General features: G+C 41.5%; 1 protein-coding gene across 4 annotated transcripts in view; it reads right to left on the bottom strand.

Moving 5' to 3' along the window:
* Positions 1-373: 373 nt before the first annotated feature.
* MECOM (MDS1 and EVI1 complex locus) overlaps positions 374-17,844 on the bottom strand; it is a 183,181-nt gene continuing 165,710 nt past the window's right edge. For all 4 annotated transcript variants that reach the window (XM_010006745.1, XM_010006752.1, XM_010006760.1 and 1 more), the window contains 7 exons: positions 11,449-11,615; positions 9,794-9,871; positions 7,919-8,088; positions 6,706-6,850; positions 3,277-3,513; positions 2,519-2,705; positions 374-1,549 (listed from right to left, as the gene is read on the bottom strand). In XM_010006745.1, coding sequence (XP_010005047.1) covers positions 1,415-1,549; positions 2,519-2,705; positions 3,277-3,513; positions 6,706-6,850; positions 7,919-8,088; positions 9,794-9,871; positions 11,449-11,615 — 1,119 coding nt within the window. In that variant the 3' untranslated portion in view covers positions 374-1,414. The remainder of the gene's footprint in view (positions 1,550-2,518; positions 2,706-3,276; positions 3,514-6,705; positions 6,851-7,918; positions 8,089-9,793; positions 9,872-11,448; positions 11,616-17,844) is intronic.

Here is a 17,844-nt window from a genome sequence, read left to right as displayed (position 1 = left end):
AAAAAACAAAAAACCCTCCAAAAATAACTGAATACCTTCCATTATTTATTTCTTTTCAACATAAATTTGGAACACTTCATCTTACAAATAGGATTAACATGAACGTAACATCACACAAGCTCGCAGACAACCAGCATAAAATATTGGGTACAGGTTTTTTTAATCAGAAGAATCATGCTTTCATGAGGAAATTATAACTGTTTATACAATTGAATCAATTTACTGTATTACACAAAAATAACCCCCAAAAAAACGAACCAAAAACAACCCAAAAAAACCTAAGTCGCATCTATTAGTTATTTAGTTCATTAAAAGGCAAAAAATAAAAGAGGAATGTAAGAAAATTTCAAACACTGTTTTGCACTCCCATATACACAATCAGTTCACCTCACTTGTTTTTTTGAAGTACATGGGTGCCTTGCATCGTAACGCAGTGGGGGACTGGAGCAGTGCTGTTTGTTATAGGAACAGTGCTATTGGAATCAACAAACAATCGTTTGCCAACAAATAAATACATAGTACACACAACACAAAGAAGAAATTAGAGGGTAGGGGGGGAAAGGAAACAATACAACAAAATAGTGACGTGATTGTCGAAAATTAAAAAATCTCCTTACAATGATTCGAACTAGTGGTGCTGTCGATGAATACGGTGCTTTCACGGAATTATCTGGATGATTTAGCTTCTTGGAGTAGTGAACATTCATAGTTTACAATATACACAAGCCTCTTATGTATTGTTTCTCAGAGCTCTTTTTTTTCTTTTTCTTTTTTTTTTTCCTTGTTTCTCCTTTTTTTCTAAACAATGCGATTGAGAAGGCAAAAGAATTACGGAGAGAACCAAACATTCCCTGTTGCTTCTTTCTACATTTACAATGGATAGTGTGTGCATCTGATAGAACTATTTTCTTTCTTTGAAGGGCTAAAATGCATAAAGCTTTAAAGAAGAGATTTGTACATAAAAGCAACTGTTCCCAATGCTGTGTCAAACTATCTTATACAAAAAGACAAATCAATTCAGTTCCTACATTAAAGGAGTGCCCATGTGTGTATCAATGCAGTCTTAAGCCTTTTGCCCCTGCCCCTCAAAGCCGGGTGAACTGGAAGACACCTTTTCCCAGCCCCAGTTTACAGAATCCACTGAAACTTTATTTAGTTTTTTCTCTCTTTTTTTTTTTTAAGTCGCATTGATCCTCCAGAAGTCAGCAGCTGCCTTTGCTGTGCAAAACAAAATATTGAGAATAAATAGTTTCTTCCTTTTTAAAATTATTCAGTTTAAGGTCACCGGAACTTTAAATGAGTGACCCTGCAGATTTATAAGGCATTCTGCTCAGCAGTCTTTTAAATAGTCATATATGAAAGAGCCATGCTACTGGTTTGGACTTGGTCCCATTCTCGGTAAGACTTCACAGCGTCATACGTGGCTGATGGACTGGATGGCGCTGGATTCTGCAGCAGCTCTTGCCATACTGTGCCACATATTGGGAGAGTTGTGGGAGGCAGAATGAAGGGAGTCCTTGTCGGAGAGAGAAAGCATCATTGCATACGCCTGGACAGGGAAAGAAGGACAAAGAGGTCACGATCCCGTGGCGCGGGTCTGAGCTTGGACTCATGCCACCCCTACCCGGTTAGAGCATCGTTCAGGCTACAGCTGCTATTCCCAACTTACTTAAAACATGTCAAAGCACATTAGGTAAAGCCACTGTCAGCCTCTTCACTGACACCTTTGACTCGCTAATAGCAATAATAATTTCTGCTTTCATCTGCCTTCATGAAGCACTGAGAAACTTTTAATAGCAGACAAAGTTCCAGAGTCTCCTTTGCCTTCAGATTCTTGGCATAAGAGACTCTTTTCAAGAGCCTTGAGGAATCACATTATCCCTTGGCTGGTCCTGTATTTCACCAAATTCCACAGTCTCCTTTGCTGACCTTCTTCTCTACAGGCATATTCTGCAGTTTTTCAAACTAGGACCTTCTAAAGGAGTGAAAGAGACCCATTTGAATTCATGTTTAAAAAAATAATTGAAAAACAGCACTAAGATATTGGTCTAGTTATTGCTGTTTTAAAAACGCAATGAGGATGTAGAGGTGGTAACATCCAAGGTACTAGAAAAACAAAAAACAAACACAACTAACAAGCCAAGGCAGCCAGAAGATTGAGTCACATCCCTGCAAGGCTGCAGCTGAACTCCACAGCATCAGCATGGCTGTGCTGGCTGGCTAAAAGCAGAGTGGGACCAGTTCTTATCACGGAGTTTCTGCAGGAGGCAGACAGGAACAAATACAGCAAATAGAGCAAAAAAAGTAAGAGAATCCCCCGTTTTCAGGGAGCAGTGCATCCCACCATGTCTTCTGGGTGCAATGGGAGCTCAGGGGGAGGTCAGGGCCAGCTGAGGTCTGTGGATGTGGAACACAGCCCTGGCTGATGAAGCTGAAACGAGCTCACCTGCCATACACCAAGTGTTTAATCCTTTGGGTATTTGACCACAATAACATTTTAACTGAGTTAAGCTTTTACCTGGGATTTGGATTTCCTGTACAACGGTTGTTTTAGGTCCTCTGGCATCTGGGAAGTATTGAAAGTTGCCAGTTCAGCTTCACTATATTGATTTTCTTCCATTTTCCGCATTTTGAGGCTATCTGTGAAGTGCCTTATGTGGTCCAAAGCTGAAAGTCCAGTCTTGCTATACTCCTCTTCTTTATACCTACAAAAACACCACAGAGATTTTAATGTCAATTAAACAAGCTTCTCCGTGTTCCCTTGTCCTCTGAAGAGTTACCCATCTGAGCAATTTCTCCTTTTTTTAAACTAAGAAACCACCTTGCCCTGTGGAACCATGATCCTGATATAGAAGAAAATTCCCCTTTTTGTTTTTTTTTCAAAAGAGGAGAGGAGAGAGAAGGCAGCAGAAGCAGGGGAGGGAGAGGTCGTCTCTCTTCTGGTGTCCCCACAGCCTTTCAGAGGACCATTATGGGAGATCCTGGTTGAGTTATGGAGTAGATAACGTCTCTCCCACGAACATTTCCTGTCTCACCCAGAACCTGACAATAGCTCCCTGAGCACAGTTATTTTTCCTCTTAAGAGCCATAGATTGCACGAAGAGACTGAAAACAGAGCTGGGGTTGACCCAAACAGAGATGCATGTTGCTATTGTAACTGGGAAGCTGGCTACTCCAAGCCAGTTCCCACGCCACACAGTTTGGTGCTGGCACTCTTGTATGGTTTATTGTTTTTCTTTCATGTATGGGGTGCACCAATACTCGGAAGGAACCAACCTGCCAGGGGAAGCTTTGCAGTTCATGTCCAAAGTACTTGTTTCCTCATAATCCTCCTCCGGGGTCCCCTCGTGCATGTCACTCGTAACAGGCTCTTTGACTGCTTTCCCTGCAATTTCACTCTCTTCATCTTCTTCGTCCATCATTACTTCATCTTCTGCCTCTTCATCATCCAGCAAATCTGAGTTCTGGCTGGCTACCATGGCTTTTTCATCCTTAAAGTGGCTGCCATTCATTCTGAAAGTACCAAATGAAGCCCAAGTGATAATCATAGATCAGTTATGAAGGCTCCTCAATAGCCAGCTGTTGGAGGCAGATCTGAAAAGGATCTGTCCCAGTAGAATAAAGTGATTTCTCTATTTTATATCATGTTTAGTTTCAGACATTTAGGCAGTATTGCAGAAAATTCCACTCCAAAATCAGGGGGACATTAGAGTACCATCAACATGGGGTTTTCCTGTTATCCTGCTAAAACTACTGTTCAAGCAGAGGTATGTGCAGATATCCATTCCAAATTTTTTTCATGCATTATTTCATCTCGTGTTTCCAATCATACATGTAGTCTAGGCAAAACAACTCACTGCCTTTTAACAAAAGCTGTAGGGGCCACGAAACACTGAAAATCAGATCCGGCATTTTCAAAAACGACATCTGATACTACATTCAGAGTTTTAAAGTCAAAATTACATGCATAATTAATTTTGCACACTACCACCCATTTGGAGGCCACATTACTTCACTGAACGTATGGATTACATACATATATGGGAACCTAAAGGACTTCAGCTAAAGACCTAAAGAGTGGTCTGCAATATTGCCTCCGTGCTGAACTACATTATTGACTGACTAGAGGGGTGAGAAGTAATGAAAAGAAAGGTCATAATAGCATTTGAAGTGCATTTATTCTTATTAAATGAGTCATTATAGCAATACGCACATGGAAAACCATTTGGTCCAAGCGTTGTTACTACATTGCCCTTTGCTTTCAGACAATGATTTCCCTTAACTACTTCCTAGGGGATTTTATCAAGGACATAATACCCACGCAGAAGTAGGGGCTTGCTTGCTCTATGGTTCTGAGTATCTGCAGCTGCATCGTGTCTGCTGCATGAAATGAGAGCTAAAGAAATGACAGCTAATTGACAACTGCTGTCAACAAATGCATGGCTAGAGGTACTAATGGTGTAGAAGAGCTGAACTTGGTGGAGCCACAACAAATCCAGTTCTGGGCCCCTCAGTACAAGAAGGACAGGGAACTGCTTGAAAGAGTCCAGCGCAGAGCTACGAAGATGATTAAGGGAGTGGAACATCTCCCTTATGAGGAAAGGCTGAGGGAGCTGGGTCTCTTTAGCTTGAAGAAAAGGAGACTGAGGGGTGACCTCATCAATGTTTACAAATACGTAAGGGGTGAGTGTCAGGGGGACGGAGTTAGGCTTTTCTCGGTGATGACCAGTGATAGGACAAGGGGTAATGGGTGTAAATTGGAGCATAGGAAGTTCAAGGTGAATATCCGAAAAAATTTTTTTACTGTGAGAGTGACAGAGCACTGGAACAGACTGCCCAGGGAGGTTGTGGAGTCTCCCTCACTGGAGACATTCAAAACCCACCTGGATGAGTTCCTGTGTGATGTACTCTAGGTGACCCTGCTCTGGCAGGGGGGTTGGACTAGATGATCTCTCGAGGTCCCTTCCAGCCCCTAAGATTCTATGATTCTATGAAATCCAGGTTACCAGCCTATCTGCTCTGCTGTGTTACGTAGCAGGGAGGCCTTGATTCACCTATTGTTCTCATTGTGCAAAAGGTCCTCAACTCTTCCAGGAATACAGTTACAAAAATGGAAACCTTATTGTCCGCCCGCAGTTTGCTTTAGACTCCCTCTGCTTCAAACTGTGCGGGACAATATCAAACACATTCAAAGCTGGAGCAACAGAGGGATGAGGTCTAACAAGATACTTGGCATTTAGTCTTTTACTTGCTGTTTTAAGAGATGAACCTTCTTAGGGCACATACACAAGTGAAAGCTGGTTTCTTATACAACATCTTATACAGCATTGTTTTCCTAAACATACACTGGAGTTTCATCTTATTTTCCAAGAAGATTCTAGTGGACTCTTAGGACTTTACTCCTGCATTAAAAAAAAGCTAGGGGATGGTCTGTTCCTATCTCAGTATCAAAAAATCTGAGGCTGTGCAGTGTTGGGTGAGCTGAAGCAGACACTACTCTCTTAAGATAATCAGAGCAGTATCTCTTTATCATATTTTATTTAAATAGGCAGAAATAAGAAATTGCTGAGCACAGTTCAGGCTGCCAACTTGCTTGTTATGCTCAATTGAGGCTGCAAGAAATGAAAGGGAGATGGACTTCAACCAAAGTAACAAAAGCCACGTGATTAAGAAAACAGCTTCTCTAATTATGCTTTCAAATGCAGCAATTTGCCAGGGATAAAATATCCATCAAGAGTGGTCTGAAGTGCCAAATTTAGAAAGGAAACACTGCACAAACCCAGCAACCTTTTCACTTTGCCGACTTCCTGTTGGAGGACATGTTGAGACCAGATGTGCAAGGAAAAAATCAAGCCCTCATTGCCAATCAAGATGGAATGAAATTTGAATATGCATGTAATCACTTAATCTGATACTTTCGTGGAAATTGTGTTGTGTCCACCATTTTTATCCCTTCAAAATGGTGTCTGGAAATTGAGAAGACAGTGAAATTTGTCATCAACAGTAAGAAATTTCTGATGCTCATAATGGAATGCCAATTCAAAAGCAAAAATAATGCATAATGCAACACCAATCACAAAGAATTGTATGGCTGATGTGCATATCCCTGCTGCAGCCTTTCCTGCTTAGCTGTATTTTTATTAGCTGAAAATATTTAGAAGAACTGAAACACCCATATAAATGTTAGTAGGAAAAAGGCTCTCATATGCTAGAGCACTGTGGACTACCAACACCTACCAACCTTGTGGGCATTCTGCTCTTCAGCATCTTTCTTGGCCTTGAGTTACTTATAGGAAAGGACTTGCAGTTATAATCATTAATTTGATCCAAGAATTCAGCTTAGTCTACTTTAATAATTGGATTTAAATCATAAGGCTCTCTACATTTAGTCACAGGATAAAGAATTCACCTGTTCTGCTGTGAATGTAAAATGAGGGAATTAAATCAGCGATGGGAACTTGAAACTGAGAGCTCCTGATATACAAGGAGAAATTTGTTCATAGACTGAACCTTCTGCCCAGCATCTGCCACTGGGAATATCCTCATGCATGATGGGAATGGAATAAACATGTTTCTTTTCATAAGACACTGAGGTGAACAACAAAGTAACCAGATTGCTAAAGTAACTCATCAAAAATGAAAACTCAGGTTTAATCTGGAAAAGGGAGAAGGGCACCTTTTGAAGGCAGAGCAGCAACAACTTACCTCTCCTCTGAGTTTCGGGGGGACTGATTGTTGTGGTTGCTGTTTCCGATAAAATTCCTAATTTCTGTGAAGTAAGAGTCTTCCTTGTCATCTAGGATTGCCCCTGTGCTTTCCAGTTCTGAGTGAGGTGAAGATGTTGCAGTACCTTAAAGCAAAACAGAGGACTTTTGTTGTTGCTCCTTTACATTTTCTATAATCATTTAAATCAAATGGAAATTGAAATTATGGTTAAAATGGGTGAGTTGGTCATAATGATCTACCAGCTGTAGAACTGGTAGTCAGAAGGGAAGTGTTATCCATGGGTTATCCATTCGGTTTCCAGCCAAAACAACTGCTTGCATGCTGGGTGACAGTTCCATGGTTTATAACTACTTTTGCCAAGTATCTGTTTCATCATGTGCCTTGTGTCAACACAAGACCATCAGTCAATAACTGTGTTAGACCAATGGCTGCAAAGCCAGCTTCATTTTAGCTACTAATTTCACGGATTTGCTTAAAATATGGAGCAGCCATTGACATAATCACCCAGGTTCACTAGCATAGAGAGATGACTGACAGAGTCATCCTCTGCATGGGGGGAAAGGCAGCTCTGCATTCACTGCAGGTACCTGGTTATTACCAGTGGAGCAAAACAGAGACTGCAAAGACTGCAGACAGGGTTTTTATCAAACCCTGCAGATACCTAAACCAGACCAGTGGCATCCACTACCTGCTGCTGCCTTTGCTGCTGCTGTGCAGTGACAGATTTGCTTTGGGACTTGGGAGCCACCATTACCTCCTTAACAGCTAGTGCTTCGCAGCTCCTAACAGTGGGAATATTTTAGAGGATGCCAAGAAAATCTTTTAGAGTGCCCCCGAGACTCTAGATCTAGGACTCCTATTGAGAGCCAAGTGATTGCGGAGATGGGATTAAACCAATTTTTCCAGTTTGGTCTCAAAATGCTGTGGTTGGCTTAATTAAACCAAACAAAAAGACATCGTCCAGTGGTATTAAGTTATACAAGGGTAGAGTTTACACTGGGATTTTCAAACCACTTTAAATGTCAACAGAGCTTAGGCACTTACATATTTCCCAAAAACCCACTCATGGAGCAGATGGCAAAGAGCAGTGTGTGCCTGTTGACTCACTAGCACTGAGAGGGAAAATGAGGTCCCTGTATATGAGCACTGAGGGTACACAGGACACACGGGGGAAGGAACAGACATAACATACCAGACATGTTCCCGTTCTCGTGCTTTTTTAGATGTCTGTCAAGATTGGTTTGTTGACCGAAACACCTGTCACACAAGTGACACTTGAATGGCTTCTCTTTATTGTGGATGTTACGGACATGTCTCTGCAGGTTAGAAGATATGCTAAAGGATCTGTCACAGTATTTGCACCTAAAAAAACCCAACACATAGGTAGAAAGGGTTTGTTAGTAGCTGGAAATGTAAGATTTGTCCTAAAAGACATAAAGCACCTTCTGGGCTCAGCCTCAGTACCCAACTGCAGTTCCTTGGTCCCCTCTTGAGGCAAAACCCTCACTGAAATAAACCCTTCCAAAATATGTTTTGACAGAAATACTGGAATGGAGACATCACTTCTATGGTGGGTTTTTTAGCTTTCACTTGCACTATGCTTTATATTTTAAATACTGCCTTCAGGATTAAGCATAATATTTCAGAGTTAATGGCATCAAATTAGTTAGGGTAATTGATTCCCATGTTTTTTAAACTGTTGCATGCAAAGTTGGGAAGTTTGAAAACAGTAGAGCAGTAACTCTTGTTTCATGTGCTGCCAATACAATACAATTAAACACTTTTGGAAAAAACATGAAACAGATCTCTTCTAATGCTCAAAAAGGTAAAAAGGGGCTATTTCTTTTCCTACTCTAAATTATACTGCGTGATTAAATCTTTTCTTGAGGAATTAGCTTGCTCGATTGCTAATCCCAGAGGAAATTTGGTTATCTTGCAAAAACCAGCAATAAACAATCCCAACCTTTAATACCGTGCCAATGTGAGTAGTTTAGTCTATCACTCTGGTACCAGAGGCATCAATTTTCATACTCTGCAGCGATTTGGAGTCCCTAAAGCCTTTACTGTATTGCTCTTTAAGCCATTACTAAGTCATACTGTAACTATTCCAAATTCTCTGGCTGGCAACTAGCCAGCAGCCTTCACCACTTTAGTTTTTCAATCTTTTACGTCTTCTGTGCTTCTCGTATGCTTGTCAATGATGTGTATTTTTTGGTTTAGTGCTGAAATTGTCCATTATGCTACTAATTGTTATGCCTTTATGTGGTGGACGAGCATGACGTGCAAGACCTTTCTCCAATAAAATGAGATATGAATCTCATTTGCAAAAGAGACTAGAGGCAAAAACCATATTGTTTCCTCACAAACAATGAGCTTACTCTACTCTTTACAGCTCATAAAATGCAGAAATTAGTGCATTTGTTTTACTGGCACATGAACTGGCTTCTTTCCAGTTGATTTAAATTAGTCTTTCATTTTCAATACAGTGAAACTTCTATGCACGTTTCTGCATGTGACTGTCCTGCATAGACTTATCAGGTACATATTCTTATCAACAAGAGAGTACACCCACATGGGTTTGGGTCAAGCAGACCTTAGAAAGTATCCAGATTAGGCAGGAAAGCAATAAATACAGTCACGCCTTTGCAAGCAGGACCTTTCAGAACTCTGCTGGTTGACAAAACACCCAACTTTAGGCTGTAAATAACACCACCAAGCTCTTGCAACAAAATATTTTTGCAAAGGAAAATGTGAGCCCTACTGAAAATCACTTCAACCACTTTCAGCTATCCCTTGAGGCAAAGGCAGGACTTGAGGATGGAGCCTAGGCAGCTGCTTAAGCCAAAAACATTTCACTAACTCAGACCAAAACCTTCCCCCAGCTCTGCAGCTCCAATGCTGAATATCAGCATCAAATGCAAAAAGCCCTGCTGGAGACCAAAATGCAATGGTGGGTCATCAATGCAGAGGAGCAAGTGCTGGTGCTGGCTATGCAAGGGTGTTGAACCCTCAGTTCCCTTGTTCTAGTCATTCAGTCACAGCACAGAGAGGTGAGAGGTCAGGGTACCTGTAGGGCTGCTCTCCAGTGTGTGTCCTCAGGTGACGCGTCAGGTTTGCAGACCTCGGGAAAATCTTGCCGCAGTATCTGTGATAAGAAAAGGTTTGATAAGATGATGCAGCCTTCAATGGCTGAGTCCCAACTGGAGCTGCAATAGCCCAAATTGTATAATTAATCTATGGTACTGTTGGCATTTCTTTGGTCTAACAACATTTCAATAAAAGCATTCAGCAAATGTGATTGAGATGCACACAGGAGAATGGGTCTGGAACTGCTGACACTGACTAGCTTTTCTTGGGCATATGCAAGGGATATATTGAAAAAATACCAGGTTTAAAGTTCACCCCAAATTTCTAAGTTCACTAGGTGACTTATCAGTCACATTGAGATTTGGAATCAAGAGAATCTGTTATTAGAACCTCGAATTTCTGCCTCCATGTAAGCAAATTTCCAACCTCTCAACCAATTCTACATGTCAGCAAACGTGACATCATTCTGTGCACTGAATGGGATCAGAGCAGACAAGACTCAAAGACCTAATCCATCAAGGTATGTTTCTATAACAACATGTCTTGAAAGAAGGTGACATGTTTTCAAAAAGATCAGATAAACCGATATGCCGGTGTCAAACGCCTGCAGACTCTGGAGATGATATAGAGACCTAAATAGTGCAATTTAAAAACCATTCTCCAAACTCAATAATATGTCACGGGAAAAATAATGGAAAAAAAAAAAATTATCTTGAGCCCTCCCCTCTTCATTCAAGTAATCTTAGTATTCAGTTTATAATTGGCCCAGTTCTACTAATGACATTCAGCCCATCTCTGCGTGGGGACAAGGCACACAGCACCATGTGTCATTCACCCTTAAGTAAATGAGGGTGGTGGTTGCTCCACATGATGACTTTTGAAGATTGCCTCCCTTCACTTTTAACATCCCATTTATTTTCTCACAACATGATATATAAGCCTTCAAAATACCCACACAGCTAATTCTACTCTCTTTGACAAAGCTCCCATTCATTTTGGTTGCACATACAATGACTGTCTTCACTGTGTTTTTTTTTAAGTCTGTACACATAAGTCCTAATAAGTCATGTATTTTATCACTGATCCCTTTGGATATTAAAACTGGAAGCCTGAGAAAAAACACGTCTGTAGTTTATGATCAAAAAAATCAATAATGAAAGCACACTTGTGCATATGAAAGTGATGAGAACATTTGGGGAAAAAAGAATTGTTTATATAATACTTCCCACCTCATTTATCAAACCAGTATGATACAGGGCAAACTCTTTCTTCAACAACACCAGGAATTTAGTAAGTAAGAACCCCGAAGTGAAACACTTTCAAAGAGAATCGTAGAATGGCCAGGGTTGGAAGGGACCTTGAAGATCATCTAGATCCAAACCCTCTGCATTAGCAGGGACACCTCCCACTAGAAGCTTACGAGAAAGGAAAAGAGCTTCATTAGCATTAATACTGGGGAAGACAGCAGTTTCCCACACTGGTGAAAAGGGGAATGTGCAGTAATGGCAGAAATATATTGGTTGTGTCCTGAAGAAAGCAAACCACCACGATGATAGAGAGCCTTGAAGGACCAGCCATGGTACCTGTCAACCACGTGGGCAGGAGGGGTTTGGGAGGACAGGCAGGTGGGGGTACCTGCAGGTGTAGCGCTCCTTGCCCTTGCGCAGGAGGCTCTCGGGCAGGGCGCTCGGCGGCGCGCGGAAGTTGAACATGGACGGCACCGACTGGATCAGCTCGTTGGCCTCTGGTTTCAGGGCGCTGAAGCTCTCCAGCTTTTCAGCCATGTTCTCTATAGCTGACATCTGCAACAGAAGATAGCACAGAACCCGTCACAGTGCATACCCCCTTGTGCCCTCAGGGAAAACTGGAAGACAACATACGCTGCCAAGACGAAAAACAAAAATGGGGGGAAAAAACCCAAACCAAATATTAGGTTGGCAGTCTCAAAAATTATGGGGTGTAGAGGTGGTGCTGTCCCACTTGAAAAAAGGCCCATAACAGCAGGGCTGTTTCTCTGCAAGATCAGCACACAGCACATCTGTCCCAACTGCTGTAATGGAAAGCTGCTCCCATCCAGAACCTAAATTAGTCAGTGTTCATTTCTTCTTAAGCCTCGGATTCTACAAAATTCCATTTTATGCATCCATGCTCTGTGGGTGTGGGCCTATGAACCTATGGAACCCATCTACTGAAACCATTGGTCATTTTTTACCAAATCAACACAAAAAAATAGAGATCCCAACAGTGGCTGAATTCCTAATTTTTATTTTCTGGGGGGAGGGAAGTTGTTTTTTTTCCAGAGGACTTGCAGAGGACAAATATTCCAGAAGAAACCTTACGAAAATTTTATCTTAACCAGGAGCTGCAAGAAGCAAGACCCAGAGAGGCTCCATCAATGTCCCAGCCACATCCAACCATCAGTCCAATCTTCTTGCCCATCACAGTCAAAGACCATGAGATAGAACCATGAGAAATGAGGCTTTGGTGGGTTTGGTGCTGTCTTTAAATTACCTGATGCCTACCCTGTTTTTCTGCAACCTCTTAATATTTCTGCTCTACCTTTAGTTGCTTATAAACCCAATATACTTTGGGATGTCTCCACTCTTGGTTAGCTGTCTGCAATTTTCAGGAAGTGAGGATTAAATAATTTCTGAAGAATGGTTTCCTTTAAGGTGCTCACCATGAAAAACTGCTCCAAAACCTCAAACATCGCCACTTAGAGAGTTCAAGACTGCTGCTGAGCCTACTGACAGGTGTGAATAACCATCTGCCTCTTCTTAACACCACAAACACATGAATAAAAAAAGAAAGCCAAGATCTGACCTACAGAGCACAAACAACACCACATGAGCCCTGTGCAAGGCTGTGCTTGTAATGAAGGAGGACATGATACTAAAGACAAGATGCTGAATGCTCCTCAGCTGAGCACACTTTTCCAGCCCTTCCTTCAAAATCCCTAAGGGACTGCTCCAATTATTGGGATTTGTAAATTTCACTTGAATGGGAAGAAGTCCATGTTTGGTTTTATGTTTTTAAAATTTATTTTATTTTTATTTTAATGGGCAGAATTGCATGCTTGTCTCCTGAAATGACTATTCACGTCTGCTTAGCTCTGGCTTTGGGTTGGTTTGGTTGGGGTTTTTCCCTTTAGCCTGTAGCCTGCCCTCTCATTTCATGCTCAGATCCCTAATGCTGAGTACAAATTGCAATGTACAGGGTACCACTGCCAATTTGCCAAATGTCTTTCATCAAACACTGTGAAAAAAAAAAAAAAGAAAGAAAAAAATCTCAGAGGGAAGTCAAGATACATTTACTTGTCAGGCAACAAATGTGAAAGCATTGCGAGGCAGTAGGGGCTGCAAGCTCTGGGGTTTGATTCATAATCACTCAGCTGCTAAAACATTCTCCACAGATGCAAGTGGACAGCACATTTGTCAATATGAAGGATTTTGACACATACTGATCACGGGTGTGAGATATGTAATGATGATGCTGCTGGGAGAGGAGGTAATTCTGTCTCGGCACCGAGATGTCATTATCAACCCATACAACTCAGCATTACCATATATTTCTTTTTATACGACTTCATCTTTTTTTCTGTAGTCAGAATGGATTCTTAAAGCTTTTACAATAGTCTTTCTACTGCCTTTAATTCCTTCTAATTGTTCCCTGCAAGAATTCATGCATTTATTTTGTGACTGCAGGAAAGAAATGGTTTGAATGAAAAATGACCTTTGGCCTTCAGGCTGATTAGCAGTGACAAGACAGTGCATGGGTTATGATAGCACATATTTACAGTGAAGAATAATAAGGGCATTGAGAGGTATAATATATGTTTTCTTTATGTATATTTAAAATTCAAGTCAGTTTCATTATCTAGGGGGTTTAAATCATTTTTGGATCACCATTTCTCATGTACATGGTCCCCTACAGTCATACATTAAAGCAACGATTTTCACCTTTACATTTAAAATGGCTTAGTCATGCTTATTTTAGTTCCTATTTCCAGGATTTTGCAGAGGACAAACTGAGACCAACTCTTCTGTACTGTGCAGCAACACAGACCAGTGCTACCTCCTGGGCTTCCAGGATGACATCAGCCCCAAAATAGGTATGAACTCAGCAGCTAATCTTAAATCCCTCATTCAGAGGAAACACAAGCACTTCCAATTATTTTAAAGTATTAGTTGCTTTCCAAAAATATGTTTCTCACCATAGGAATTACTATTGTGCTTGCAGTTTGTTTTTTTCGGGGGGGTTGTTTTTGTGTTTTGTTTGTTGGTTTTTTTTAAGACTGATCTGTGCAGTTACCTGGTATGATTTATATTTTCAAGAAATGCACCAGCAACAACGGGAAGTGCCTGGCCCTAAGCCTTTGCTGATATGAGGCAGTGTCATTCCACTGCTGTCAGGATAATTATAGCTGGTACCTTCAGCTGGAGATAGGGCTCACAAGAAGCAAAACTGGGGCATTTGCTTGGAAGTCCTGGAGCATTCTGGTGCTCAGGGCCTTCAGGGTGCGATTCCCTATCGCGAGATGGGCTTGTTACAGCCCATAAAACCCTGCCAGCCCAGCCCCACACCAAGCTCTCAAACAGTTTATATGCAGGTAGGCAGCCCTTGCTCATCAGTCTACTTGAAAAATATTAACAGAGAAACCAAGCAGGATTTGCAGGAATGATAAACCTGCAACACGCACTTTTCAGGAGCTGGTACCCTGGCTCGGAACAGTGGCCCCAGGGGATGTGCTGGAGGGTGGGCAAGGGACGGACCTTTTTCCCAGTGTCTTTTGTCACACATCAGCACTGAGGAGTGCAAGAGCCCTAATTGGGGATTGCACCTCAATTTCAGTGTGGAACAGCCATTGGTGGCTGCTGCTCCCATTCATTTGGATAAAACCTCTTCAAATCCATTTATATTTTTGTCAAGGAGAGTTCACCAATTTAATTAGGTGCATTTAAAAAGACCCTGGCTTTTGTTCCTTCTAAGCCTTTTGTCCTGATAATTCAGCTGGGTGCCCATCATTTTATTTTATTTTTTTAATTGTTAAAACTAATTAATAACCATTTCTCATTCAGGTTCATGGTCTCAGAGAGTTGGGGCACAGCTCCCTCAGGCATTTCTTTTCCAAGCTGAAAATATCAAAACCTACTTAAAGTCTCTCTTTGTATGGAAGCTGTTCCCTACCTCTGAACATCATTGTTGCACTTTTCTGTCTCTTTTCTAATTTTACTATGTCCTTTTGGAGAGGGACTTCGGCTGCATTCAAGACCTGAGGGCTGCATAAAGGATGATGTTTTCCATCCCTTTCTGCTAAGCACTCAGATGATCTTTTCATAAAACTATCAACTTCAAGATCTTTTTCCTGAATGACACGAGTTAAGAATCATACTTTCCCTTCAGTATTACTGGGTACTTACTGACATTGAGTTTTATTGCTATTTTAATCCCTAGTAACTCAGCTCACTGTCAATCTTCTGCAAAATCTTCATAGTCAGCTTCGGATTTAGCTATTCTCAATAAACAGTTGCAAACTTAGCCCTTTCCCTTGTCTACCTTCTTCCTGTGTCATGTGGAGACCTGTGCCAGAGCCCAGATCCCAGTGACCTTCCTAGGTGGACTCACTGATAATCTTCAATAATTGCAAAAATCACAGATTTATTATTTTTTTCCCCAAGTTTTTGGTCAGTTTTGGTTTTTTGGGTTTTTTTGTTTGTTTGCTTGTTGGTTTTCAGTTGTGGGTTTTTTTACTAATTATTAACCCAGGGGATGACTCTCCCTCTTCAACAATGTAACTCCCTCTTTCAGGTGAAACACAACCAAAATAGTTCTTACTCATTGCAAACACCATTATGGTTGTTTGCAAAGCAAGACTTGCCTTCATAGGAGCTGGGTTGGCCATGGAGCTGCTACTGGTCAGCAACCCACCAAACTCCTGGAGCAAGTTGTTAGTGATAGCATCTGTCCTGTGGCTTGTGGCCACCTTGCATCTCCAGAGATGGTTGCTGGGGACCACCAGGGGAGGCAAGCATGTGGCTGGAGCCACCTGGCAGTGCTTTCAGAAGGGGGCTGGACCCCAGCCGAGAGCCTGATGACTGATCCCTGAACAGGCCATGGGGAGGAAGGCACAGCTTGACCCCAAGGATGGCATTAGCCTAATTGCCATGTCCATGGAGAAAGCTCTCTGAGGAGGTAGGAGAGCAAGAAGATCCTATTACATATTTTACATACAGCTATTGCCTTATAGACAAGTCACGTCTGCTCCTAATCTGAGATCAGTGAATGACAGTATTTTATATAGAACAGTAACTTTTGATTTACATATATAAGAGCTGTTGATTCTATCTGCATCCAGATGTCTGGAAAAGGAAGCAGCTTTCCCCCACCTCCCTCCTGCTCCCTGAGAGGCTATTAACCTCCTACTGACGCAAACTACTATGCAGGCCAATTCCCCAGCTCCAGCTCAGAAATGCAGACATGACCATAATCGGCCAAAACAAGTATTTATAAACATTTCAACGGACAAGATATCATCAGTGGGAGCCTTGAATATTTGCCATAAAATTTATTAACCAAGAGAAGAAAAAGTGGCATAAATAAAGCAAAGGTTTGTTGTTGCTGCTCTTTAAGAATAACCTGATGATATGAAATAATCTAGCAGACAATGTCATGAATTACATGACCTCATGTTTTACAAACGCGACTCCTTCAGTGCTACTATCGCAAAAATAACTGACTTTATGGCTGTAACTCATGGGAAAAAAAGAGCTCAAATATTTGCTTTCTATTTTTACTAATGTTATTTAGAGAAATCTTGAAAACCCAACTACTAAAGCTCAGGATTTCTTCCTCCCCAGTTTGAGTTATAATGCTTTCTCTAAAAACTATGACCTGTGAATTTGTTGTCTTGAAACTGGGTGTATTGGGACATCCAGCCAGGGAACTTGGCTGAGCTCTATTCACGTCCAAGAGTCCTATCACACATGGCTGAGCTTTATGAAGCAGCAGTGAGAAACTCCCACTGATCTTCAGTACAGTTCCAGACTAACTATTTGTATTAATGCAGTTGGTGGTGATGTAGCTGATCTAACAGAATGGATGGTGTCTTAAACCCAGTAAAATAAAACCTTTGGTAATACATTCACAAAATGTCTTTTCAATTATTTGTAAAATTATTTTCATTATTGACAGCTATTCTCCATAAAGCTATTGCAAATGAAATCTGAATCTCTGTATAGCAACCTGCTCTTGATGGGACCAGAGGGGTATGAAAAGAGTCTACGAACTAAATAAATCGTGAACCATTCAAGAGAGGGTGTTGCCCATTGATTTGCACTATAGGGTTCCTGCCAAACAATGAAAAACAATCTGAAATAATCTTGAAATATATGGCACATGCAACTGTGAATTGAGATAGAAGGGCTCACATGACTTACTCAGATTTCTCAAGATGAAGATTCATCCATGAATAGACACCCTGCTCCAGGCACTTTATGTTTTAAACACCTATTTCTGCTGCAGCTTGTTCAAAACACTGGTATGGCCAGGAGACACATGATCACAAAAATAAAGCAGGATGATGGAAATTTGAGGACCGAGCCAATGTCAAGGAAAGCAGACAGAAGAAACAGACTGCACTGGGTTTTTCAGCATCTCAAACATGCCCAAATAGAGCCACATTTCTAAGGGCAAAGGATTCAGTGTGCCTGGGCCAAATCACAAACCCTACCCGGCCTCTTCATGTGCTACACTGAACTACCTCCACTGCAAAGGAAATGTTTGGGAACTACCTCTTGGGCTCTCCAAGTCTGACATCTAACCCTACCTCCTATCTCTTGAGCTCATTCAGTATCTAGAGGTGCTTGCAGGAGGTCCTTTGGTGCCTGCTTAGTTCCCCTCATCTCTAGTGCATCTTTTGTAGCTGCATGAACCATCACTTTGCATGAAGAAAAGGGGATTAAAAGCCCCATGTCTTCAAAGCAAAGATCCCTCACTGCTTTTGAAGGGTGCCATGGCAGGCAGAGGAGAGGG

This window comes from Chaetura pelagica, unplaced genomic scaffold (genome assembly GCF_000747805.2).
Source record: "Chaetura pelagica isolate M959 unplaced genomic scaffold, ChaPel_1.0 scaffold341, whole genome shotgun sequence".
NCBI classification, from domain to species: domain Eukaryota; kingdom Metazoa; phylum Chordata; class Aves; order Apodiformes; family Apodidae; genus Chaetura; species Chaetura pelagica.
The sequence above is the reverse complement of the archived record's forward strand: the minus strand, read 5'-3'. Positions and strand labels throughout refer to the sequence as shown.